We start from the raw sequence: 27550 nt of genomic DNA, 5'->3' as shown, positions 1-27550 counted from the left end.
TGGACTTTCTCACTTCCAGCACTGTCAGCCTGCCATCGGCCTGCCTCGCTCGACTGGCTAGCGGGCTTTGCTTGGCGGGCTGCTTCGGCCGGACACCTGCTTGGGGTTTGTGTCTGCTCCCACAGGAGGAGGACCAGGAGGAGGATGGCGGGCTTGCAGGTAAGGGGCTGGGCGCCTGCGACCCACCAGTGCTGGCTGTGGGCACCCCTTCTCCGCTGACACCGAATTTTTGGCGTCTGTTTCACTACAGCGTGGCCCTCTTTTGTGTTTCAGGGTGTGTTTTAAAGCTCTCTTGGGGTAAAGGTTTTTGCTGTGTTTCCTCTACCAATGGGCTTTTCTTTCCCTTTTCTCCTCCTTTGGAAATTGTTCTTGGTCAGCCTGTCCCAGCACAGGACTTCTTCATCAGGGAATTTGTCCTTCCCCCGCCCTCCATACGCACCCCTCCTCCTGCCCCGGCTGCCAGGGGGGTGTTTCCCCCTCAGCCTATGAAATCTGGCTGGCAACATCTGCCCAGATGTTGCAACCCTGGCCACCATCTTCCCCGGCAGCCCAGGGGAGCAGCAGCTCCGTCCTGGGGCAGCTTCTCAATGCCCCGCACAGGGCATGCTGGCACACCGGGGCTCCGGCCATGCCCTCTTCTCCGAGCCTCAGCGGGGCAGCCAGCAGGAGCTTTCTCCACCACCATTTGCCAGAGCATGGGGGAGTTTGGGGAGAAGGTTGAGATGTGGCGGGTGGCTCACGCCCAGGCTCACATGAGGCTCACAGCCCTGCATCTCATCGTCACCTCGCTGTCGTTGCGCCAGGGCCAGCCTCTCTGAAGGCTGTCTCCTCATACAGTAGAATTTCACTGCGCCTCTTCCTTGCCTGTCCCTGACACCCCACAGCTCTGAAATGTCCTCTTTCAGCATTGGGGGCAGCCTTGCCCCCATACCACTCCAGATGAGTGGCCGACAGGTGTCGGTCACGGTCATGACAGCATCTTCCATGTCCCTGTCTCCAACTCATCCCTAGCAGACCCTAGCACCTTGTTGGCCAGTGTGACTTTGGCCACAGGTTGAGCATGGGGCTGCCCAGGGCTGCCCACAGGAACGGGCTGCTCTGCCGGCATCTCCCCTCATATACATATCGTATACATGTCATATACATCCATACCCCGTTATCACCTCTCCCCAGCCAATCTTCTCTTTGAGTCTTTCCTAGGAAAGAGTCGCTTCACCCATCCTCTCTGCTCTTCCTGGCATCCATCCCTCTCTTCCCTCCTCCACCGAGTGCCCTGACCCACCTTGGAGCTGGGCAGGTCCTTTCAGGAAGGGCCTGGCCCTGGACCATCCCCGGTACTTTTAGAGCAGAGGGTTGGTCAGACATTGGGGAGACGTCAGCTCCTGCCAGGGATGTTGGCCCTGCAGGACCATGGCAGCACCAGGGCAGAGCTCCGGTGTGGGTGCTTTGGTTCAACCCTGCAAAGAGGCTGTGGAGCCCCATGCAGAAGGTGAAAGACTTGCTCTGCTCATCGCCCCAAATGCTCATGTCCCTCCTTCTGCGGGTTTGTGTTAGATGCTCCAGTGTTGACTGAACGGAGCTGATACGAAGTGCCATGCCTTTTGTCTAGAGATGAATGTTGTTTTCCTGTGTCCTGCAGCAGGAGCTGATAGAGAAATGTATTATGCAGCGTTTGAAGAAGGGCCTTAATTATTTTGCAGTCTATGTGTTCAGACTTCAAATGCCTTTTTCCCATGCCTGCTGTCTAATCCGGTGAACAAAAGGTTATGGTTTATAGGTCAGAGCATGACACCCATTGCGAGCACTCTGTTTTGCATCCTGGTTATCCCAATCAATGAGCTTTGCTGAATTTTTTATGCTGTGCCAGGCTTTTATCTCTCCCATTTTATTGAAAAACGACAAAATAAAAAACAAAGTGGAGTCAGATGAATTCCTAAGATCCCGTTTGCATAAAAAGCTACAGGATCTCGAACAAAATAACAACAGCAGGAATTAAAAGCCGAAGTGAAAACAAAGGACCGCAGAGAACTTTTTGTTTTATGAAACCACTAGCTCAATTACCAAAATAGTTCTCATCAACCGACCCGACCTGGAGTAACTCACAACGTGGCTAGGAACCATGGAGGCCAGGCAGGGACCTAGATGGAGGTCAGTTTGGACTAACGACCCATCGCCGTGCCATGGAGAAGAAGGGTTGGTTTCCATCTCTCCAGATGTTTTTGCACGGGAAGGGTGATCCGGTGCCGGTGCCGGGCAGGCAGAAAGGGGTCATTTCTCCTGGCTCGGGGCCACCCTGTACTACGCAGACTGGGAGGTGGAGGCGGGCTCAGAGGGTCGGCAAGGAGAAGGGCCATTGTGTGCCTGGCCCTTGTGTTGTTGTTCCTGACCGACCTGCATCCGCTGGGTCCCCTTGTGGTGCTCCAGAGCCCTGGATGCACGCAGGGAGCTGCGCAGCTATTTTTGCCAGCCCAAGTAGTGTTTGACACCAAACCCTAAGGGCATGGAGAGGAGAGAAGCCTCTCTGAGGTCTGTCACAGGGAAAGGCAAAATAAAACGAGTGAATGAGAAAAGCCACACTGAGCATCCAGGCAAAGCCTTGGAGCCACACAGGGTGATAAATCACCAGCAGGACGACGTCTCCCCTCCCGCAGCTGCAGTCCTGCCAATGTCTTTTTTTTCAGCCCTCGATGCAGTTACCTGAGGATTAATTTTTTTTTTTCTTTTCTTGGCAAAGAAGAATTGATTTGACCAAACAATGATGAAGCAGCTTCTGCCCCAGCCCTGGGGGCAGCGGGGTGATGCCACCCTCTCCCAAACACCGTCTCCTCCCCGACTCGGCTCCCCTGCCCCAACCCCCAGCCTCCTGCCTCCTCGCTGGGCGACGACCAGCAGCCCTGCAGCCCCCGGTGATGCCCAGCCGAGGAAGGCAGCAGCTCTCCGGCTGGCAGCCCGCTGGGAATCTGCCTGCATGGCTGTGCTTGGGGCTGGCGAGGAGCCGTGCAGCACCAACACGGGCACACAGCGGCTGCCGGCATGAGATGCTGGCTGCTGAGTTTCTTTTCTTTCCTTCCCCACCCCCTTCCTAATCCCAGCAAGCAGAAGTAAAGGGGCTTCTGTGGATGCGGAAGGGCAGGCCAGCTGGGCAGGTCACCGGCTGTTTAGCCTGAAGGATGGGGGATGGATATATCACCTCTGTGCCTCCTTCCCCCTCGCCCCAGCACCGTGGCAGGGGGCTGTCGGGGAGCACACGCTGGTTACCAGATACGCAAACCCACCGAAGAACCACAAACCATCCCCTCCCAGCTCTCCACCAGCTCAGTGGAGCGTTTTTCAGGTGGTGCTCAAGCAAAGCAGCCTGCATGTTGCATTAACCCTCTCCTTGCTGTGCTAATGGCAGAGCATTCTGGGCCCTGCTGGCTATGCCTCCAGAAAATAAGCATGCCCCCCTCCTCCTTCTCCTCCTCTTCCTCCTTTCCTCCCCTGTTCTTCAAGGCTGCCCCTCAGGCAAACGCTCCAACCACCTCTACACTGCAGGTAGAGGAGGATGCAGTGCGGAGGTCTCGGTTAATTCTGGAACTGCTGCAGTCCCATCAGATATTGCTGCATTTCCTTTTAAACGAGGGGAGAAAAAAAAAAAAAAAAAAAAAAAAGAAAAAAAACCCGCTCCAGTACAATACATTTGCCAAGGCTGCTTAGGTGACCTGCTGCTTTGCATATCAATATGCTTCTTGCAGAACCCAGTGGAGAGCAGAGTCCTAGCGGCATACGCTCGTTCATAAGAAGGAGAGAAATAGCCTCCCTGATCTGACAGAAACCGAGCTGTTTTCAGGTTCAGGCTAAGCAGGGCTTCCAGCCAGCCTGGCTTCCTCCTGGGAATGGGCTTTTCTTATGGGTCGCTGAAAGGTGCCGGAGGAGAGCACACGGCTTGTCAGGAGGTTTCAGGTTTGCTTTCCGAGTGTCTGCCACACTGGGAAATTTCTAGGGAGGGATGCAAATTGCACAAGGCTGAGAAACCCTGGGGGAACTAATCCAGGCACTACAAGGATATAATAAAGCAGGGATGGGGGATTTGTGCCTCCACCTTCGTGTCAGGCCTCTGCCCTCTGGGGTGTCGCACCGCAGGGACGGAGGGTGCCCGCCGCTCGCCGGGGGTTCCTCAGAGCCCCGAGGCAGCTGCTGGGGAGCAGCAGCATCGCAGCGATGAAGCCACCCCGTCGCCGCAAGCACGCATGTGTCAGCCGAGCGCTGGGATGCCTGGGCTTTGCCACCCCAGAGCCACCGCTTGAAGGCAGACGAGCAGCCCGGCTACTCTCGCAGTTGATAGAAGGAAGCATTAATATTTAACTCTCTCCCCAGGACGCAGAGCCGAACCACTGATCGCTGCCAACACACCTCTGCGTTCACGCAGAGTTCAACTGAGTTGCTTCATGCCTTTCTATAGCATCTGGAGGGACTGTCTTTACATTTCTGTCAGTGCGAAGCTAAGGTCTCTGTTATACCTGCTTCCCTCACGTGTCTCAGGTTCACTGTAGGGCTACTCTCAGTGCCGCAAAGCTGGGAGCCGCATCCTGTGGGGTCCTGTGGCTTTTAGCCATGCTCAGACCACAGCGGCCGTAGGCAGGGCAGGCATGGGAGGGCACGCAGGTCTGTTCAGTCCGTGGGTCTCTCGGGTATGCATCGCCCTAGAAAATCAGATTATCACCTGCTAATGATTTAATTCTTGCTTACTACCATGGTGGATGGTTCACGCCCAACGGGGTGATACTCATTTAGGGCAAATCAGTAACACAGTGTGAGTCCCAGCAGAGCTTCCTTTCTTCCCTCATCCCAACTACATCCTGACCTCTTTCGTGGTGGTCATGGGGACGTATGGCAAGAATTCAACAACCAAATGACTCCCAGTTTCAGTCCCTGAGCATCCAAAGGCCATGACTCAGTGCATGAATTTACAAGGCAGTCTGCAGATGTTGGAACATGCGCTATTCAAGCCAAGTCAGGATGGTGCTAGCCCACCTCCGTAATGTTGATGCATAGTTCTTCTATACACCATCCTGTTTTTCTTGAGGCTGACTGCGTATGCGATATTTGGTATATTTCTCAAGTGCCTTCACAGTGCAGATGTGGTCAAAATGTACATGCAGATGTAGCAGAAGAGCAAATCCTGTCTGTCCTTCCTAGTCCACCAAGCAGTTAGACAACGAAGCCAACCCAGGAGGCCCATGGCAATACGCAAGTAGATAACTTGGGAAAGTCTTGATGACTTGAGCCTGAAGACTTGAGCCTGGAAAAAAAGCATGGGAAGCAATGGATGGCTTGTTTGGAGATGTTTTGCTTGTTCATTCAAAACACTGACGAGTTGTGTGGTTTATTTTACAGTACATGTCAGGATTTGGAAATGAACACGTTTCTGAGGATCCACGCTGTCCAGGAGCTTTACCAGAGGGACAGGTACTGAGGTTTTTTAAGCGCTTTATTAAAATGACATGGAATAGAGTGAATATCTGTTCCCTGGGCTTCTTTTCATCTTAACATGTTTCCTTTCTCTCTGCCACCACAGAAGTCTCCAGGAGCCTTCTTTATGCAGGACTGTAATAACATGCTGGCAAAAATCAAAATTAAAGATTTCCATTCATGCTTTCTATTTTTAAGTTACTTGTGAGCTTCCAAGTTTCACCTAGGGGATTAAGACTTTTCTGAATTACCTCTGCTCAACAGCGGGGTTTTTTTCCAAAAGGAGTTTGCAGTAAAAGTGTCTTTGCCACACCGAGAAGGAAGCCATCAGCTCTGGAATAAACCGGAGCGGAAGTTTGAAGGTTGGCAGAGAGACACGATCATGCAGGAGATGCGGTTTTTGGGATTCCTGTAGGAATTGGGTTTGGTGAAGCTGGCTTATAAGCCTTTGTCAGGACAGCAGCTTCTTTGTAGGGAGGGGACATGAACGCCTGTAGTAATAAGCCGAGAGATTCATTCTTAAAAGTAAGTAACTTCTGAGCATGTTAGAATAAAATAAATTACGTTGGGTCTTTCTGCTTTAAGGGAAGGAACAGTGACCCGTGTGATGCTAGCCACTCGGTCTGCAGAGGCAAGGATGAAACCCTGAATAATTAAAGCTCTCTCATCTCCTTATTGCTGGTGTTTTGAGGCTGACTGTGCCCTCCCTTGCATGCCCTGCAATCCCTTGGACTTGGACGGCAGCATTTTACGCTCAGTCAGCGGCACCCCTTGGTGCAAGTCAGCTCCTCTTCATCCTCTGTGCGAGGCGGCCAGCAGAATTCAGGTCAAATAGGGAACTTCACCCTTCGCTTTTCCTGAGTTTGCTGGATCCCCCCGGTTCTGATGTTCTACATGTTGTGTGTCAGTGTGGACAGTAACACACAACACTAGGACACATTAAATGCGTATGTATACCCCCTAGGTCTGCACTGCAGCCTATGGTGTGCCCACAAGAAAGAAAAACTGCTGTGCTGGATCAGACTGATGGCTCAGCCGGTGGGGTGTCTTCTTTCTGGGACTGGCTACAGCAGATGGGGGGAAAAAAGACGTAAGAAAGAGGCCCCTTAAAACTGGGAGATCAACAGCGGTGACTGCTGGTCTGAATAGGCAGTGGGCTGTGGTGGATGTGCTCCTCGTGATTTCCCAGAGCAGCACCACTTTGCAGGTGAGGAGACCCCTCCAGCTCCTGGTGGAGGTACCCTCATCTGGACAGAGTTTGGACTCGGTGTCAAAAGAGTTAATAGAAAAATCTGAAAACAAATTAGACAAAAAAAGTCTCCAGTCCCAGGGGTGGATCCTTTCTCCTCTGCAGTATTTATAAGACTGGCATCTGCAGTAGTGCTGGCTAAGATAAAAATGACAAGGGCTATTGATCCCCCTGTTTCACTGCATACCCGTACCGACAAGATGGAGTTTGAGGGCTGGAAGCTGCGTGCGTTATGAGAGCTTTACCTCTTCCTCCTGCCCACCTGTCAGGGCAGCGTTTGATACTGTATGGATGGCTGATCCGCTCAGCCGCAGCAGGACGACAGGATGCTAAACTAGACCTTGCAGGAGGGAGATGGGACAGCAAATGGTGTATGACTGTCCCACCGGGGTATTTCCTGCAGTTCTTGGATGCCTTTGCTTCTTGCTGATCTCAAATAGACGCTGGCCTACTTAGATCAAAATGTCTCGTTTCTGTTCTCTGAAAAGGAGGAATCTGTCCTTCAGTTATGAACTCACAAGGGCTGCTAAACCTGTGCTAGTCACACCCACGGCTCTGCAAAGGGGAAAGTGCCCCCTTTGTACTCCAAAGGAGGACTGCCGCTGCGCAGAAGCCCTGTGGAAAAGCAAAGACTCCCACACAGGTCACTCGTACTCTTGGGCAGCAAACGGCACTGGCAGGAGGAAGCAGCACGCTACCAAAATCCCCGCTCTGGGCATCCTTCCCCCGGGCAGAGGGCAGGAGGAGAAGGGGACCTTCAGTGCGTAGGAGGGAGGAAACAAAGGTGCAGCTGCTGCGAGTCTTTATCAGCCCTCTGGAAAGCCAGACAGACATAGTGGTCTGGGGCAACCCCTCTGAACACTTGGTCCCAAAAAAGTTTGTGCATAATGATGGTCTGCTTTGCAGTCTGTAAGCATCGGGAATAACCCTCTTCTCCCTGACGCTCCTGTCGCTGACCCTACCGAGCACCACTTGCTCCAGCAGCAGGCGTGCTGCCTCAATGGCTGCGCCGACTCCTTTAGGGCACTTCTGAAGCCTCTTGCATGTGGGAATGGGTTTTGGGGCCTGGCTGGTACCCTCAGGGCACTCAGCCTCACAGGAGCAAGGAGATACGACTACTGGGGTTGATGCACAGGCTCAGGAGCACAGTCCACCCCATGGCATCAGTCTGCGGCCCACTGATGGGGGCTCCAGAGCTAAACCCCATGCTGCTGCCTCTTACTCCTTATTTTTCCTTCTCCTCCCACTCAGAATAACCCGCAAGTCTGCCCGTATGGCCTGTACGCTGAGCAGCTCTCGGGCTCTGCCTTCACCTGTCCCCGGCCGACGAATAAGCGAAGGTACGGTGACTCCCGGCAGCGGGTGGGTGACGTGGGGAGCTTGGGGTGAGGGACGGGGAGCGATGGAGAGCCTGCCTCTGTGCCACCAGAGCTTTCTGCGAGCCTGGGTGGGTGGAGGCAAAGAAACACGCATCGGAAAACCTCCACTGTGTGCTGGGAGAGGGGCAAAGGCAGAAAACCACAGGAGAGGGGCAGGGCGGTCAGGTGGGGTGAGTGGGTTGTGAATATGCTGAGAAAGAAGGTGCCAGGATGGGGAAGAAAATGGTTTTCTGAGAGAGGAGAGGAAGGGGAGGGGACATTCATGGGGGCCAGAGGGTCCCGAGGGGGCTGTGTGCTGCGTGAAACAACCTCGGGGTCTCAGCCCTGATGGCACTGAGAAAACATCACTGCTGCTACCGGCACTGGTAAGCACCTGACGGACAGTGTCAAAACCGAGCCTCCGAGCAGGACTCTTCCCTCCTCCTAAGGGATGCTCCTGCAGACTGGCCAGGGCCAGTGAGGCACTAGCTCAGGCTGTACCTGTTTTGGGGCTGGCCAGGGGCTCAGAGCAGCGCCAGGCACCCAGCACTCTGGTGACTACCCGCTGTTCCCAGCAGAGCTGGGGACAGCTTGTTCCAGCTGGCAGCAAACGTCCCAGAGCTCTGTCCCGGTCATCGTGCTCCAGCTATGACCAGATTGCAGAAGATGGGTTTCTCGTTTTGCTTCTCCCATGGTGGCTCTTCTGTCCCTTCTGTTGTTCGTTCAAATGAAAGGCAAATGCATCATCCGAGCTACCTAGCAGAGCTCTGCTCTCCGGGCTGGTGCCAGCTCGCAGTGTGCGTGGGAAAGGGATGAATCATTGTTTGCGGCACGAAGATGTCCTTGATGGAAATTTTCCAGCTCTCAAGGGAGAGCTCCCTCCTCCCCTCTCCCACCCACCCAAACTGCAACCACCGCTGTTAACACATCAAAGGCGCTGGCAGCCCTGCCCAGCTCAGGCTTTCCTGATTACCTCTGCTCTCCCACCTGATTAAAAACCCAGCTTCGGGCTTGGCCGTGCCGGTGTGTGGTGTGTGGATGCCGGCCATGGCTGCCGGAGCGGTGGGGGCGGCAGGGGCTGCAGCCGCGGACGCATCAGACAGCAAGGAAGGAGAGTGACGGTCCCAGGCAGGGGTGGGGGCATGGGGGACCTCCTACAGCAGTAGGAAGCGTCATCCCACATAACACTCTGGTGATCCGGACTCTGCATCAGCTCACTGGTGGTCCTATGGGTGTGGCCAACTAGGCATCGGATGCTACTTTCAGTAATCCACCCAAATTCAGACACTGGCTGTGAACCTTCTGCCTCCTGAAAGCTCCTCTGTATTGTAGTTAGATACTGTGCTTGTCCCTGTTTTGTCTGAGCTGCTTTGTAGCTGTGTTTAAATAGGTTTTTTTTCCACCTCAGAGATAGCTGTATCTTTTATTTTTATATACATATATATGTGTGTGAATGTAAACATACGTAATTATATGTAAACACACATATAGACATTTACCTGCATATAACAGCGTAGATTTTTATTTAGAGCCTGTAATAAAAAGCCATTTCTCTGGAAGTCTCTGGCTGTGAGCTGGTGTTTGATATTTAATACACCTTTTGGTCCAGTTGCCACCAATGTAAATGTTACTCATACCTTTAGAAGATCAATCAGCTGGCCACCACTCAGAGGATTTAACCTCTTCCCCAGGCTAATCCAGGTCTTTTCCTTCTTTACAGCTGGCTGTATCGGATCCTACCTTCAGTCTGCCACAAACCCTTCAAACCTCTCAAGGAGGGCCACTTGACACATGACTGGGATGAAGTTGAGCCTGACCCCAACCAGGTAACCGTGCTGGGAAGAGCCCTGGTCCTGCCAGGAGGACAGTCAAATATTAAGCTAATCAGGGGTGCAAAGGCACTGAGCTGCAAGAGGTCTGAGGAGAGCAGTAGGAAGCTGGGGGTCTGGCCAACACAGGAGCTGGATCCTTTCTGCCAGCTGTTGTTCCTCACCTATGGGTCATCCAAGGAAGGACAGCCCTCGACACAAAGCCCTCGAAGATTGTTGCTTCCCACATTGATGGATGCTTGTGCTGCCTCCCAGCACGGCTGCAATGTCACAGGGTTTGGTCTGTGCTATCTAGTACCTCCCTTGGGGGCTCCTGTTGGCCACCCCTCAGGCTGCTCCTTCTTCCTCTTCAGTTTCCCCCATCAAAGGCTCATCATGCCCCAGCCCAGCAGGTAGAGCAGCAGCATGTCTCTGCCATCCATCCCCTCCTTCCCCGTGCTTTCGTTGAGGCTGCTGGCTGCCAGCCTGTTTCCCTGCAGGCCTCGTGGGAAATCAAGCTTCATTCTGGAGAGTCACACAGAGACGTGGCATTTGTCTTCCTCTGTTACAGCCCCGCTATCATCTTTAATCATGATTTCTTCCCTGCCAGCCCCAGAACATTTGGCTTGTTAATCTGACTCTCTCCTCCTGCCATTCTCCTCTCAGCATCATATCACGGTCATCGGTTTTTACTCCTCTCAGGTTTTGCCCTTTGATGCATCATCATTAGCTAATTTCCAGTCTCCCAGCAGCCTTGCCATTTGTCTAAATACTTTCCCAGTTCTGCTGGAATATGTTTTCCAGCCACTGACCAAGGAGCGGTGACAGGCTCATATTTAGCACCCTTTGGTGCTCCTTCCTACATGAAGCTCCGATGACTTCTGTTACCACCTCATCCATCCCTGACGCCCTTTCGCAGCCCGCATCTACCATTACGGTTATTTATGATTACGGTAATTCCAAGATGCCTAGCTCTCAAGCATCTCAAGATATTTACGTGTAATACATCTTTTACCTAAAAGAACAGCAATGAGACTCTTGCCCACTCTCTCTCTGACCTGGAGGGGTTATTTCCCAGCAGCAAGTGGGAGCCATCCAGTTTCTTCTCATCCTTCCCTTCTCATCCTCTCTGAACCAGAGCCAGAGGCCAGGTTCAGTTGGTTGGACAAGACCAACACTTCCCTGCAGTGCTCTGTGTTTCGCCCAGCTCATTTAAGGAGCTTTCCTGATCATCATCCATCTAAAAGGATGGACATATGGAGGTACCTTATGCAAAGCTCATTGAAGTCAATAGGAAAAAAATCCCTTAATGTTGCCCAAAGACAATGGCAGAATTATAAAAGGCACAGGGCACAAAACAGAAAAGGGGACTAAGAGGATGAAAAAATATGGAGCGGCATCCATGCAAGAAATGCTGAAACAGAAGACGGCTCTCCAGCCTGGAACAGAGGTGACCAAGAGAAACTATGATTGAGAGATGGGAAGAAAATGAATACCAATAACAAATGTCACATTAAAAAATAAATAAAAGCATAAACTGTGAAACTTCTTGCCAGAGGATCCAGGTGTGTTCGAAAAGTGATTGGACAAACCTTGGAGAGAGAAAACCTATAAAGTAATAGTAAGTACCGAGGTGCTGTATTTCAGGAGGCTCACAGATCATACAGCAGGGAAACAACACTAAAAGCTTCCTTGTTTTAAGCACCAGGCACTGGCAGCCGCTGGCTGTCTTAGACTTCTCTTCTGCTCAGGGCACTTGTTCTTCTCTTGCACCAGTGAAAGCCCAATGCAGCAGAGAAACACCAGACGAATGGCGTGCAGACCCGGGCAGTAGCTTAGCAATTTGCAAGCGTTTCTGAGGAGAGGGGCCAGACACCATTTTTGGTTGCAAGCAGTGGGCTGGATCATTTTTCCCACTTTCCTTGTCCCACAGGAATGACAGCTGTGGAGGTGCCCACAGGGACCAAAGTGAAAATGAAGCTGTTATGTAGGAACTGCACTATACTTATTACTTCATCTGTAGAGTTACTGTCATCTTCTGTATTCCCCAGTGAGAAAAGACCATCTTTATACCTGACATTTATTTCCTTTCTTTTGCCTGTTCTCATTCCCTGTCTGTCTCTCCCCCCAGTCTTCAGGGTCTTCTGTCTTTGTCCCTCCCTGTGTCCTTTCTGTCAGTATTTCCCAATGGTTTCTGTCAAGTGGGTCACAACTTCCAGCCCTGGAGGCTTAAATGAACCATTAGAGGAACAGTTCACATTGAGATGTCACCACTGGCCTTCACAGCTGCCATGAAATCAACAGGGAAGGGGAAGATCCCACTGCGGGGGGTGGCAGCAGGCTCAGGAACACCTTCTGACCATGCTTTGCGCTGGCTCTGGTTCATGTCTGGAAGACCGGATTGGAAACCAAAGGAAAACATGCTTTAAAGAAGTCCAAAAGCAAAACCTGAGGTTCAGCGCGCACTTACTGGCTCATCAGTAAGGTGTTGATACCTTGCAAGGGTCACATCTGATCTGCTGGTGGGTGTGTTGCGTTCTCCATCCAGAACATGCGACTTCTCCATCAGCTTCTTCCCCACTGCCAGGCACCCCAGCAGTGTGACCCTGAGCAGGCACCATCAGGGAGCCGCCCAGGTGTCCTGGGGAGGAAAATGCGGTCTGCCTGGCAGCAGATGGGATGGGGGGGAGAGAGGAACAAGGGATGGATCGAACCCAGGTGACCCAAGGCTGCTAGTGGTTGGATGCCCTCAGGAAGCAGATGGCTTCAGAGAGCAGAGCGGAGAGGGCCAAGCTGTGGGGCCAGGCCTGGGGTGCAGCTGATTAATTAGTGATGAGCCCCTGCTTCGCTCAGCTTTACTGGCAGATGCACTCGCTGGGCACAGTTCCCTGTTTCCTCCCAAGGCCGGCTCTCCAGGAGAGCCTGACAAGTCGCCTGGCCACCCACATTTTGATTTGGGTCTGGAAAACTTCCATGAGGCATGGGGGAAATTATTCAAATTTAGCTGAAATTTCACATAGTTCAAAATTAGTGGGAGAGGCAGGCACAGGCACAGAGTCCCATAAGCTTTGTTTTCTGAGGGCACCAGCCTAAAAACATATCAAGAATTGCCAGGTCGGGTAGCTAAAAGCAAGAGAATGCTCTCGTGGATGCCCAGAATCACAGACACTTTCATCTGGGGTCAAGTGTATCAATGCAGGGGATATATATCTGGCAGCTGGCCATGTCAACATCCTCCTAATTTGGGGTGTTTGGGCTGGTCTGCACTGAACCCCCCCACCCCAGTGAGGGGCTGTCAGTCACAGCACCTCGTTCCCAAGAGCTGCAAAGCCGAAACCTTAATACGATATTAGAGGCAGTAAATACTTTGGACTCCTCTGGCACCTTCTGCCTGAGGATCTCAACAGGCTTTGCAAGAAGTAATTAGTGCTGCTTAGAGCTCCCGCTCACGCAGGTAGAGATATTTCTGCTTCGGATGGGGGGAAAATGAGGTGGAGCAAACAGGAGTGTTATGCTTGGGTCATGGATGAAGTGAATCATCCAGCAGGGAGTGGAGCACAGGACCGTGACAATTTGGATGTGGAAAGCCGGCGCATCTGAATTTCTTTGCCCTCAACAGTGTTGTTAGTAATAAAGGAAGAGACAGCTTTTAAATAGGACTTTTTTTTTTTTTTAAACCTTGGCACTACACAAGCCTGCCAAATATTTCACAAAATTATGATTAAAAGGGAAAAAAAGCTTCATAAATCAAAAGAAACCTGTAAACCAAGTTAAGCAAGGCAATGAGGAAAGAGAAGTCTACCTCAGCTAGCAGAGAGCAGGGAAGCAGGGAGCGTGCAGGGTTCTACTTCCTTTCAAATTGCCACTGTTTGCTTTATAACCACTGGCCACCGCCTTTTTGCTTTTTGTTTGCCACAATCTAGCTGCGCTGGAAACCTTTCGAGATCCCGAAAGCCCCTCAGAATAAGCTGGACTTTGTGAGCGTAAGTTGAGGGGGGCCTGGGCATCTGGGCATCCTCCATCTCTGCTCCCCCTTGGGGGGGTAGTGGGGCACATGGGATGCTCAGCATTGGGCTAACAGCAGTGGTTTTGACACCGCAGGGCTGGCAGAGTATCCGTGGGAGGGGAGAGGATCCCAGATTTCAACCACTGACAGTGGACCTTATTACCTTCATTGTCTTTCAAGGAACTCTTCCAAAAAAAGCCCAAATCCCCAGCTCTCCCCAGTCCCTGGGCTGGAAAACACCAGCTTACATGGATTTTTAAGAAACACCTAAAATATTAAAGAAAAGCCAACACATTTGGCAAAAGGCCATCCATGGGAAGGCTGGTAGTGGTACGGGAAGCGGGGAGAGGGAGGTGAGCCCCAGCAAGGGGGTGGGACGAGGGGAGGAAAGGGGTCTGTTCCCTGCCCCGCTGCCTGCCGCTCACTCCCCATGCTTTGGGTTTGCCCGCAGGGGCTGCACACCTTGTGCGGCGCCGGTGAGCCCAGAGGACGCAATGGCATCGCTGTCCATATTTTCGTCTGCAACACCTCCATGCTCAACAGGTCAGTGAGTGCTACGCCGGAGGCTTGGGCTGCCCCGGGCTGGCTGCCTGCTTGTGTATGTCTGTCACCGCGGTGCTTCAGTCCAGCTGCTCCCAGCAGTGCTGTCTCTGTCCCTGTGTGCCTGTGTGCACAGGCGCAGGTGTCCATGGTGTCCACGTCAGCTGTTGGTGAAGCAGGTTGTGCTCCCCGGTTGAGCACTGGAGGAGTGGGTGGGGAACCACCAAGAGAAGGAAGGAGCTGGGCATGGGGATGCAGCAAGAGGGGATACGTTGGATTCAGGTGCTCTCATCCCAGGGACCAGAGATGCTCCTCAGAGGTCAACACGTACACAGGCTCTGGTGGTCATTGCTACCCCCTGCAACGGCTCATGGGGGAAGTCAGCCCTGCTCCCCAGTTTACAGCGCCTGATGCACCCATGGCCACAAAGGCAGGGACCTGGCAGAGGTCAGAGGAGATCCTGCTTCCAGAGCATGCACGTTAAACCTCCCTGCCTCCTCTGCCCCTGTCTGTATATTGCATTTGCTGACCCACAAGCAGCTTTTCGGGTGCTGAAGGGGAGACCTCTGCCACGCCAGTCTCCTAGCTCAGACCTCCACAGCTGTGGTCGTGGCATGTGCAAGCGCCTGGTGTTTATGGCACCTTGACCTTCCTGTTCTATTTTTTCTTTAGATGTCTTTATAATTCGGATGGTGATTTCCTGATTGGTGAGTTGATGTTCTGGCTTTTCCTTTCTCCCACGAGGGTCTATCTGGGTTGCCACCTGCCTGCCTCTTTGTTCCTCCACAGCCTTGAGCCCTACAGCCAAGATTTTGAGGAGAGGGTTGGCTGCACCCTCATGCCATCCAGATTCGGTGGCCTGGCACCAGCTGGGCTGTCGGGTGGCTTGCGCCGCTCTCCTGCAGCTCAGAGAGCGCCCATCTGTGCCAGACCTCAACTTTGGTTTTGAGCAGTGACCCAGCTTCCTTGGCGTGGTGCTCAGGGATCGTTTCCCAGCGCTCCCCAGATTGGTATTAGGTGCACCACAGGCGGAGGTTTTCTGGAAAACATAAGCCTCAGGATTTCTGAACAGCTTACAGCTAGATGCCTTCTCTGCTTCAGTCCAAGAATATTTGGCACAGCAGCTTAGCTCCTGCACTCCGCCAGCCCCAGGCAACCAGACTGCCACGATGAGTGTTGAGGTTGGCACATAACGTGCACACACACTGAAAAATATTCTGAGCAGTATCAGAAGCCTGATATTTACTTGTATCTTTCTTGACGAAGGGACAGAAATGCCTTGGGGTCACCAAAAGAAACATTTCTCCCATCAAATAGCTATTAAATTGTTCTCGCTCACCTCCCTCACTACCATGAAGTAAAAGTGCCAGGGCAGGTTTTGTAAATCTGCTAGTTTTTAAAGTCAAAGTGTGAGCTCTTCTGCACCAGGACAGTCAAGGAAAATAACGCAGACATTAGCGAAGCATTACTTCTAGCCTCAGGAAGCAGGGAGAATTAGATATTCCCAGACATCTCACACTGCCACAGTCATGAGAAGGATGGGTACATGCACCATTTTGCGTGAAGATCATGAGACTGAGAGGTATGAGCCCAAATATATCAAGTCTCCTTTATTTGGACTGTGGCACAAACCCTATGTTAAGGGAGCATGAGGTGCTGGATGACCTGCTGCGATGTGGGGGCCATGGGGCTGGTCTGGAAACTCTCCCTCCAGTATGGGCATCTCTGCTGCAAGGCTCTGCATGGGAGAGGGAGCCCGGTCCTGCTGTGAAGCAGGATCAGAAAGGGCCCATTGCTCTTCCTTGGAGCCTGGTGCTCTTGGGGGACAGAGAAGGCAGCAATCACCACATTGCTTCAGCTTTTCTGCCTGCGTTTTGTTTCCACAGTGCCCCAGCAAGGGAAACTGCTCATCACCACCGAGTTTGGGAAGATGCTAGTGGAGCCCAACGAAATCTGTGTCATCCAGGTAAGGTCTGGCTGCACCTTGCCTGTGTCTCAGAGCCTGACATTGGAGCAAACCAGCTCCCGCATTCAGCTATTTGTGGTTTGTCAGGGAAGTCCTGTGAGGATGCTAGTATCTTCCTTTATTTTCCAGCAAGGAATGCGTTTCAGCGTGGAGGTTTTTGGAGAGACCAGAGGCTACATCCTGGAGGTGTATGGGGCACACTTTGAGCTGCCTGATCTGGGACCCATCGGTAACAATCTCCCGTCAGAGCTACAGTGAATTTCATAGATACAGCCAGGAATTACAAGCCCTAATCCAGCCTTTTATCTCCTATGTAATACTTCCTCCCATGCACACGCTTCTTCCCAAAGACACTTTCCATCCCAACACTGTTATTCCCCAGCAGAGCAAGCGTTCTCCCCCCAAAATGTGACAGCTCAGTTTTCCCAATTTTCCCCTGGGACTGAAGTGACTATTTCTCTCCCACCCCCTTTTCCACTTTCTCTATTTCCTTCTGGTTCGGGAGTCCCCAGCTGCTGGCTCTGAACCTGTTCCTACCAAAAGAAACTCAAAAGGCCATCATCACCAATGCCTCTTACTTACGGATATGGCATAAACTGGAGTTAATAGGGAGAATTTACCTGGTAAAAGGAAAGGCAGATTTGAGAGGCAACAGATATTCTTGAAGCCCCATTTTAGATTTAATCAAGTAGTGTTTTTCCCCCACCCCTGTTATCAGAGGTGCCTTAGAGCTCTAGAGCCAGAACACCTTAGTGTCAGAAGCTGTTCCTCTTGGAGAATTAGAAATCAATAAAACCAGCAGCACAGGACTAGGATCAGCAACACGTTCGCATCTCCGTGTTGCGCTGCCAGGGCGGATCTGCTTTCCCTGAGCACAGGCCTAGCTCTCAGAAATTACGGATCCTCTCTGCCAGCTGCCTCCTGGTCCGTGCAATGTCGCAGGTCGCGAAGACACAGTCTCTTGCTGCCGTGACAAAGCTATCATGAGGGTGCACGGCATCTGAAGCCCTGCCGACCCCTCTGTGTTTTCCCAGCCAGCTTTCTGGAGGTGCTCAGCTCAGGTTATTTCACTTTCCTTATCCTTGCAGTATTTGCCTCCAAAGTTTTCTTACTCAGGAAAACACCTCCTGGTTAGTGCTACTAAGATTGCCCCAGGGAAGGGAAAAGAAACTTCCCTTGCAACGGCTAAAATAACTACAAACCCAGTAACAATAGTTTCCCATCTTCAGACTGGTGGTTTGTTGGTGGTTGTTTTTCATTTTAGGTTGCTTCCCCCCCTACCTCCCTGACTGGGCTTGTTTTATAACTCTCAGTGAGATCTAAAAGACTGGCTATGCTTGAAGTCAACTGACTAGGTATTACCAACCAGTAACCAGCTTGGTCTGGACCATCTGCATTCAGAAGGCATTTGTAAACATCTCATAGCCATAGTCAATCTGAAGCTGGTCATTCCTGCAGGGGGGAGCTAGCCCCCTAGGAACCAGCCATTTAATGGGACCCGGCTCGAGCATCTCTCCCGTGTGACGTGCGCTGCACAGCTCTTTCCGCATCGAGCCTACAGTGATTTTTCAGCAGCTTTCCTTTCAGCCAGCTGAGGTTACCTGCCTTCACCCGCTTCTCGCGCTCTGTGCCTGCTCCACTTGATTACTGATATTGTTGCCCCAGCCTGTTTGCAACAAGTTTTCCCATTAGCTAGTTTTTCAGACACTGTTAGACTGGGGTGGGATTTTTTTCGGTCTCCAGAAGGCAGGAATCTATTATAACGTTTACTTTGTGACGAAAAAGAAAATGAGTGCACTTGCCTGTAAACCTTTTCAGGAGGTGGTAATTATAAGAGCTCCTCTTCTCACCACCTACCCGCCTTCCCCTCGGAGACCAAGATCCTTTGTATTTCAGTCTTACTTTATTCTGACTTCACTTTTCACTTGAAAAAAATGACAGCTAGAGAAAAGCACTGACTGTTAAACCCTAGCAGCAGGTAGTAATGTCTGCATTTTTATCCAAGAAATTCAAAAACCCTTCGTAACAATAATACTAATGAGAAGAAGAAGAATACTTCAGCACCCATACGGTGCTTTACACTTTGAAAATGCACTCCTCACGACAACCAACCCCTCAGTATGCCCAGAGTCTGTAGGTATCACTAGCCCTTATTTTACTACTCTTCCTGCAAGCATTCAGAAATGTATTTGGCCCCCTCATGACATGCCTCGTAACCTCTGCACGGCTATGTGTCCAACCAGCAGGATGTCCAGGAGCAGAGAACAATTCACCCTCCTTTTTTTGCTTAATTCCTAGTTGTTGTGTGCCTTTAACTGAGGATGATGTACTAATCTTGTTCAGAAGGCGACTAAGGGATACCTGTCTTAGTCACATAAGGGGAGCATGGACTTAAACGCTCGGATGTATTACAATTACCTACTTGTAGGAGCACAAGAAGTACATGACTATCTCAGGTTTCGTGGTGGGCCAAGAAGCAGTACAGTCATTCACAATGCAGAAGGGCACCCACAAAGCCAGGAAATTGCACCAGCCTCTCACTTTTCTAGCAGGTTGCCCAAAGGGCTCTGGCATCTCTCTTTCTTTCGCAGGAGCCAACGGCCTGGCCAACCCGCGTGACTTCTTGGTGCCTGTCGCATGGTACGAGGACCGCCAAGTGCCGGGGGGTTACACGGTGATCAGCAAGTACCAGGGCAAGCTGTTTGCAGCCCAGCAGGTGAGGATGCCCCAGGAGAACAGGTAATGCTGAAGCGCAGCGACTGCCAGGGCACGGCCTGGGATATGCAACTCAGCAGCATGCATGTAGTCTCAGGAGGTCCTGCTGGGTCAAGTGGAGCAGGACTGAGCCCTTGCCTTGTTGGGTCATTCATCTTCCCAGTTGAGGATCCACAGCCTAGAAAAAAGTGTTTGTGAAGACTTTGCGGCCCAAAGACTCAAAGATGGTCTTTCCCTCACTGTTTCCATACATTTATAGTGAGAGAGTAGAAAAGAGGAACTGGGGCTGTTGTGAAAAGCCAGGGTTTCCTTACCAGAGAGCCAGTGTTGCAGCTGGCCTTGTTCAAGCACTGCCTGGGCACTCAAAAGCCCTTGGAGACCAAACCCCAGAGGGAGGGATGAGGCTCACTAAGTGGAAATGCTGAGAAAAAACACTTCCTCGCAGTGGCGCGCTGCGCGTAAAGGGCTTCGTGCTCCAGGTTCCCGGTGTACCTCTCACCTCCACAAAACCCATTTTTAATTTGGGAAAGAGCAGTGCCCTGCACATGTGCAGCAAGTCGGAGGGCTGTGTATGGTAACCCTCTGTCTCTTTGCTTTGGTAGGATTTCTCCCCCTTCAATGTTGTAGCTTGGCACGGGAACTACACGCCATACAAATACCATCTGGAAAAATTCATGGTCATTAATTCTGTTGCTTTTGACCACGCGGTAAGTTCTGGGGCCGGGCAAGGCAGAGCAATGCTGCGTGGGCACCGTAGCATCCAAACGCACCCTGAACTCCATGGGCTTAGCGCCTGTTAAAAAATATATTGCGCTCTAAGAAACAGTGTGAAATCTCCTATGCTGCTTTCTCTGGGCCCAAACCAAGCTCTTGTAGAGAAAGACAACCTCCTTTTTGGTACAAAGACATAACTGGAGGTTGATCCACTTCTTGAACAGCTTTATGCAGCTTAGCATAGAATTCCTGCGCCCTGGAAGAGAGCTGAATACCGAAGCCAACACACACGGTGCAACTCAGCAAAAAGAATTTTCCTTCAAATTCTTGCCTTGATTTATTTCTTGCAATGGCACAGGCTCCTTCCCCTGGTTCTTCTGAGCCCAGCACTGAAATTCATTTGAAGAGCTGGCAGCTTTCATTGCAATAATTTCGAGATCTTATGGAAAATAACTAAAGCCAAAACTAATGTGAGCAGCTCTTCTAAAAAGGAAACCAGCCCAGTGGGAGAGGTGCCCGCAGCGATGCCATCTCTTGGCGCTGCTTCTGCAAGTGGGTGTGCAAGGAGACTGGAGAATTTCTAGTGAGACAACCAACAGAAAGAATTGTTTAAACTCCAGAAAAACCTGCCAGGAGAAGGATGGATTTGGGATCAAAGCCCAGAAAATCACTTTACAGGACTAGAGGCTTCAAAAATCCTTGAAGCAAGCCACAATTTCTCTGTGCGTTGTTCTCCCTGTTTGTAAACTAACAGGGCTGTGAGGCTAGATGCCACCGGAGCATGTTCCTGTCCTCTGTAACTGGCTAAGGAAGAGGTACGGTTCTGTGGTAGGAGAGGTGCTGGAGGCTTCTCCTGGTATTACAGTACTCCATCTTTCAGGGCTGTCCCTCCCCTGCATCTGTGCTGCTGACTCCAGGGGCACCTCTGCTGGGTCAGGGAAGGCTCTCCAAGGCTGCCTAAAGGAAGAACCATCCAGTCCCACCACTGGCCTCCCATGTTCAGCATGGGATCAAGATGCTGGGTGCTGTCACACAGGGTCGCAAAGATCACCCATACCACCAGGTGGAGGTGGTAAAAGTGTTTTGGTGAGGGAGAGGCTGTATCAGTCAGGTTCACCAGCTGGATGACCTGAGCAGACAGCTCAGAGCCCTGCTCTGTTTCATGCTTTTTGCTTTGCTTTTTTCAGGATCCTTCTATCTTCACTGTCCTGACAGCCAAGTCGACTCGTCCTGGAGTGGCACTCGCTGACTTTGTCATATTCCCCCCACGATGGGGGGTAGCTAACAACACCTTCCGTCCACCATACTACCACCGTACGTCTGCTCTTTGTTGGTTATGCTTGAGTACAAGATTTCAGGGAAAAAATAAGCCTCTGTTTATTTGGAGAGCATGAGCGGGGAAGAAGCAGTCTGATTTTTTGCCCTTGGCACAGTTAGAGTCAGCTTCTTGGAGTCAGTCAGTCCTCCCTGGAAAACGAACAAACCCAAAGATGTTCCTATTTAGAGCATCTCAGGAAAACTCAGGGGTGACGGGCTGGCGGTGTCTGCATAGGTGGATGCATCTGTACTCAGGGGGCTCCCACTGAGACCGGGTGCACATTGAACTTGGCATTGCACAAGTGCGTCAGAAATTGTCCTGTCGTCCAGCCATGAATTGCTTAGCGTCTTATTAGAGTACATAGATGAAGAACAGGAGAAAGGAAAATACAACTTCACAGGTGGCGAGAAGCAGAGAGAGACATAGAGCTGCCCAAGGCCACTCACAGGGTGAGACCAAAGTTACAGCAAGGGACTGAATTGGCTCTCCTGAGCCATTCTTCACCATCTGCACAGTGATGGAGGTACCTCTGGCATTTAAGAAGCCAGAGATTAGGAACTGAGCTCCTTCTCAGGCAGCCGGTTGGTTTGGGGGGGATTTGGTTGCCATCACCAGAGACAGTTTCTTTTTGGCAGTTTTTTTATTTCATCTTGGCAGAGCACAGCCACATGTTGCGTCAAATAGATGCTAGAAATCAGTTGCCCACATGGGCTCGCCCTTCCAGGGTAGGGATGAGGCAACCTGCTCTATGAGACTGAGGGGGAAAGCTTGCTCATGCTGCACCCCTTCTGTCGACAGCTAAAAGGCCCCATCTCAGAAGCTACCAAGGACGCCCTATGGTTACTTTGAAGTGCTGAGAGGCTTTACTTACTGCATACTTACTAACCACAGTTTAATAGCCAGCTCCTCTTGCTATTAGACATATTTCCAAGCATCTTGGGGGCTGGCAGAATTAAGTGGCGCTTGCAAGCACCGTAGGTAGCTGTGCTGCCATCTGAGTAAATCCCACAGGCAAAGTCCTGCCCGGTTGTTCTGCTTTCAATCGCAATGATTCCATGTGTGACATGGAAACGTGTCTCCTGACTGGCTGGGACAGTGCCAGGTCACAGTCACCTCTTTTATTAGACCCTAAAAGGTGGGACACACAGCCACCTTACCATGATTAAGTTGCTGGGCATCAGCAGAGCTGTGATAACTTTCCACAGACACGTTGTGTTGAACAACATACACTTGTTCGACCTTGCTTAGTCTGTGGTAAAAGATGGTTGAAATAACTCTCATTCTGTCTGTGTTGTGAGCTAAGAGTACCCGTATCTACCACAGCTACTCACTTGACCACAGTATCTCAGCCATAGGCTTGAGCAGTAAATTAGTGATGAGCAGGTTGGTTGTCTACTCTAGCCCAGCCATGGAGGGGCAGAGCTTGAGTGGGTAAGGCAGACATCACAACAGTTAATTATCAAGACACTGCACTTTAGTTCCCTCTGAAATTAGGGCGGTGATGAGTCTTGTACCATTAGAGAGGCATAACAGGACCGAGCAACCCTGGGGTAGGAGTAGCATGAGCTCAGTGCTGCTGAACTCTCCTCTCTCCAGATATTTTACGAGAGGCCCATTTTGTTTGCCAGAAATCCCTTGTTGCCTCCTCTTCTCAGGTGCAGTGGAAAGCCTGTGTTCAGAGAACATTGGTGCACTCAGAGTCATGGCTTTTGTCTAGCCTTAGCTTTGCCCGAAGTTTCCCCCTAGACGTGGTAACAATTTCACATACAAAGGTGGCTGTGCGGCTCATAAATACTGACTTCTCTTGGCCACCTTTCTGCATCCCTGGAGGCTGTGAATTAGTCCTAGGGTCTTTGCACCACAGGTTGAAAAATGTGTCTGATACAGCTTTTATACCATATATCTCCCCTGTGCCTGGGAGAGTACTTGTGTGACTCTCATTTCAGTGGGACCTAGAATCTAACGGCCACTAAGTGATTTTAACTTCACAGCATCCTGCTTGTAGAGGACAATGCTATTTTACCGACAGGGAATGGAGGTGCGCCTAAGTTCTTGGGGCGGGTAGGAAATCTGTGAACAAATAAGAACCTGGACTCAGCTCATCTCTTAAGTCCTCGCCGGGCTTCCTGCTCACCAGCCCACTCTTCCTAAGCAGTAGCATGAGTCCAGTTGCGGACGCGTTGGATTTCCAGCTCTTAGGGTCTGTACAGCCGTCTGAGCACACCAAGTGCAGTACGTGAGCGAGTTCAATGAAAAGCCCGTAACAATCCAGTCTTACATGAGATACTGACAACTTGGGATGAAAACTAATAAATGTTTGCATACGTATATAGGCCAAGTCTGCTTTGAGCCAAATTAGTTTTGTTGTTAAATGTTTCAGACCCTGGATTGTACTTAACAAAGACTGAACTAGTGGTTAAAAAGGGCTATATATAACATAGCTACACAAGCGTGTCCTGGTTTTGCAGAAACTGACTGCTAAGCAGAAAGTTGCCATATTGTTTAGTCACATCAGGTCTACTAAAGCTGAAACCTTGGGATGGCACTTGTTAAAGTACTAAAGTACTCCAGGGAGCATAACTCAGTGAGTACTGAATGACTAGATACAGCCATCCTTACCTAAGTTAGTGGTTTATTACTCCTTTGGTTTCAGAGGGTCTACTTAAAAGTATTCTTCCTTGGGGAAAGATGAATTTGGCTCCTTGTCTTTGGGCACACAGTGGCTCTCAAGAAATAAGTAAATGATGCGCAAATCAAAAGCATAAAGTACTGAAAGCACCTGGCTGGACTGGAGGTGGTAGAAGAATATCGAACAAAATGATTTCAAGCTTACAACCTGGGAGAGCAGAGCAGGCTCTCTCACCAGACTGATGGCCAGGCATTTTATGCCTCAGTGCCTGTAACACAGGGACGATTATACTGAACTTTCTTTCCAGCACTTTAAGATCTCTAATCCGAGTCTGTAAATATCAGGTTACACCACGCAGGTGCCGTACTTACACAGCACCAGGTGGTAGGAAAAACACACGTCTACCAACATCAATGCACCTTCATTAGGGAGCTGCCAGTTTCTGAATCCAGATAATTAAGAGCAGAATAAAACCTATACAGCTTTACAAGCATTGCCTGTAGGAGCCCTGATGTCCTCTGTTGTGATGCCCTGCCTAGGAACCTCCACTCCGCCCACTGCCTGGCCCAGCTTAGCCCGTGGGCTTCAAGGAGCTCACAGCTCAGCTGGGGTTGCAGCCTCTTCTCTATGCCTCCTGCAGGGAACTGCATGAGCGAGTTCATGGGGCTCATCAAAGGCCACTACGAAGCAAAGGAGGAAGGCTTCCAGCCTGGAGGGGGCAGCTTGCACAGCATGATGACTCCTCACGGGCCGGATGCTGACTGCTTTGAGAAGGCGAGCAAAGCCAAGCTGGAACCTGAGAGGGTTGCAGAAGGGACCATGGTAAGGAGCCAAGAGAGATGGTAAAATTTTGAATACAGCATGGCACACTGCGGCTGTGCCGCTCTCCAAGTACAGCCTAGCTTCTTGCTGGCAAGTTGGAAAAGTACTTGGACCAAACAGCTGCAGTATTCGCCTCCCTTACCGATCAGCACCACTCAACTCTCAGGAGCTCCCCTGGAGACATGCGATGCCAGGCAGCTTTGATCATCGTCCCACATAAATTGTTGCCTGAGCAGGAAGCTAGGAATTTTCATACTGATTTATTTAATTTTTGTGTTAGCCTATGGACAAAGAAACGAAACCCCTAATGGTCCTCCTTTCTCTACCCGCTAAAATCTAATGATGATCATCAACAGACCTTGAACTCGAGCTTTTGGAACAACCTAGCCTTCCCGGGTATGCAGGGAATCCAAAGTCACACCAGCATTGCAATGCCAGCTCTGAAGAGCTTTCTCCCCCTGGGTTGATCGGGATGGAGGCAGAACCTGGCAGGGCTGGACCACATGCGCAACTCCTGTCTGTGGTAGAGCAGAGCCACCTCGCATGGATGCAAACTCTTGCTCTCTTGCCCTAACCTACCTTCCCTCTTCCCAACAGGCCTTCATGTTCGAATCGTCCCTCAGTCTGGCCGTCACCAAATGGGGCCTCCAGACCTCCAACTGCCTAGATAAAAACTACTACAAGTGCTGGGAGCCTCTGAAAAGCCATTTCAACCCAAAGTGCAAGTAAAGAGAAGTATTTGTCGCTTGCAATGAGTGAGTGAAGACAGGCAAATCCAGCATACCTATGTGTGGTGGCACAGTTGACTCGGGCCACCCAGAGTGCCCCAGCACAGAACGGCATTTCCACCAGCCACCGAGCCATGAAAATGATCATCCCTATGTAACTTAGGAAATGCAGTAAAAAAAACCCCCACCATTATTTTTAACTTTCAAGTACCCAATTAAAGCTTTCCTGGTGACACGCTGAAGCTGAAGTACTTGTGTGGCTGTCACTATGTGTAGTTGGTGTGAACACTGTACCTTGTGCGGATAGGAGGTAACAGCCAGCCCCTGTTCACAGGGCCTCCTGAAAATACGACCCGGTGCATCTTTCACAGGGAGAAACTAGGGATCAATAAAGCATTTTATGCTGTTCGTAGGGGAAGAGCTTCCCAAGCAGAGCTGAAGGCTCTACCAGACCTAAGCCTCCTATTAGACAAGCGATTTCAACTTGCTGCTCTGTGGAGGGTTGCCAAGGAAAGACTTGTCAGAAAAGTAGACTGCAAATTAGAAAAGGCTGGAGAATCCAAATTTGCTCTCCAACCTCACGCTCTGGCCGTCCTTCCGCATCGACTTGTTTGTCAGCGTTTGACAAATTCTCTCCCTAGTCAAGAGCTACTTTGCAGCATAGCAAGTGCAAGGGGCTTCTCTGGCCAATCCATGCATTTGTTCCTGGGAAGGTACCTGGAAGAAAGTTCAAGAGCAGACATCACGGAGGACCTCAAAATTCATTGGAGTACGCAAGCCTCACCTCCTGGTGGCGAGTTCCACAAGGTGGAGGCAGAAAGCAAAGCCCCAAGTAGGCTGGGAACCAGGAGCACAGCCCAAGATCCCAAACCTCAGGCCTGTGCTTTAGCACATACCCATGTGCAACATTTACTAAGCTTGGTGCCATCAGCATTTATGTTTCTTACTTTCCAAGAGCAGCAATGCTCAATCTTCCAAAAGAGTATGAAATATAGAACTGCAACACCTAACTTCTGTCAGTTACATCCATCATCGGTTTTGGATCTGCACCAGATCCTTGGGGGGAAAAAAAAAGCATTGGCTTTGAGCAAAGTATTACATTATAAAATCTACAGGGAGATGTTTACTCTAAAATAGCCAGCTCAGAAAAGGACGTTCAGGAGAATCAATTTGCCAGAGAAGCTGATTTAATCAGACTGATCCAGGGATAAATGAGGTCTAAATGTTTCATAGGCAGAGGGGACAAGCTTGTTTTCTCTTTGGGGCCTAAATTATCATCCAGTGACCTGCAGGCTTGAATTTCTCCTCCTATAGACTGAAGCAGACACGGGTGGTAACACATCAGTCAAGGGTAAAATTCCACGAGGCACTTTCACTCTCCGGTCTTCACCCTACATTTCTGAAGGGAAACTCCCCTTTCCTTCCTCTATGCACCCATCACCACGGCCTCAAAGCACCAACCCCACCTCCAGTAGCACAGCACGTTCGTTCCTTGCAAGAAAACAGCTTGGAGGAGTTCTGCAAATAAGGAGAGAGGAAAAGTAGGGCAGCCTTTCCCCGAGCACCACGCTCAAATCTGCAGGGACGTAGCATCAGACTCTCTCATCTGCAAAGGAAAGGGCTGTGGCAGGCGCCACGAGCAACAATCCAAAGCCGGCCTGAAAGACAAGAGACGCAGCGCCCGTCCACAACCCATCCCAAACCATTTGCTCAACCAGCCTGAAACAAATACAGCTGCAAGGGAGAATTTACATGTGTGGCAACTCAAGTTCCAATTAGCTGGAGGAAATGGGTCCTGGGAGATCAAATTAGTCCGTGGCAGCAAGAAGATAGTTAATTTAGCATGCTCAGACAAGCAATTATTTCTTTCCCTAAATACCTCTTTCTCCATGCATTGATGCCTCTCTCTCTCCACTGACCCACAGACGTACCTTGTAATATCATTTGTGACAGTCTTTTAGAAGCTGTTCTGCAGAGAGAATAATCTGGGCTTGCTTTCGTTAAGCCAGCAGAAGAACAAGCCGCAGAGACAGGTGCAGAGAGGGTTGTTGAGAGCACATACGGGAATGCAAAAGCAGGCCATGGCCTTGCACAGCTGCTGCACACAGCCTCAGCGCCAAGCCTGAATGTTTCATGAGACAGACAGGAAAGGGAAGAGCTACGACAGGAAATACTTTTAAAAAAATAATAAAATTAATCAATCAGGAAACACTTTTTTACTGTGAGAGTGACTGAGCGCTAGCACA

The 27550-nt window shown here is 50.7% G+C and overlaps 1 protein-coding gene across 1 annotated transcript; it reads left to right on the top strand.

The window, feature by feature from the left end:
- On the top strand, positions 1–25552 carry HGD (homogentisate 1,2-dioxygenase). Its single transcript, XM_063352114.1, has 14 exons — positions 1–159; positions 5377–5448; positions 7952–8040; positions 9779–9884; positions 13790–13849; positions 14324–14415; positions 15085–15119; positions 16299–16378; positions 16508–16607; positions 18970–19094; positions 19696–19800; positions 20995–21121; positions 24395–24576; positions 25174–25552. Exons 1-14 carry the CDS (start codon positions 145–147, stop codon positions 25303–25305), a joined length of 1320 nt encoding a protein of 439 aa, XP_063208184.1. The 5' UTR covers positions 1–144; the 3' UTR covers positions 25306–25552.
- The last annotated feature ends 1998 nt before the right edge of the window (positions 25553–27550 follow it).

This window comes from Chroicocephalus ridibundus, chromosome 1 (assembly GCF_963924245.1).
Source record: "Chroicocephalus ridibundus chromosome 1, bChrRid1.1, whole genome shotgun sequence".
Taxonomy (NCBI): Eukaryota; Metazoa; Chordata; class Aves; order Charadriiformes; family Laridae; genus Chroicocephalus; species Chroicocephalus ridibundus.
Note: the sequence above shows the minus strand (reverse complement) of the source record. Positions and strands in the feature narration are given on the sequence as shown.

What these genes read in the sequence shown, in the direction of transcription:
- HGD (XM_063352114.1), top strand. An exon ending in GAGCTTTACCAGAGGGACAG is followed by an intron (nt 5,449 to 7,951) that starts GTACTGAGGTTT and finishes CCTCCCACTCAG; the next exon opens with AATAACCCGCAAGTCTGCCC. An exon ending in GCCTGATCTGGGACCCATCG is followed by an intron (nt 16,608 to 18,969) that starts GTAACAATCTCC and finishes TTTCTTTCGCAG; the next exon opens with GAGCCAACGGCCTGGCCAAC.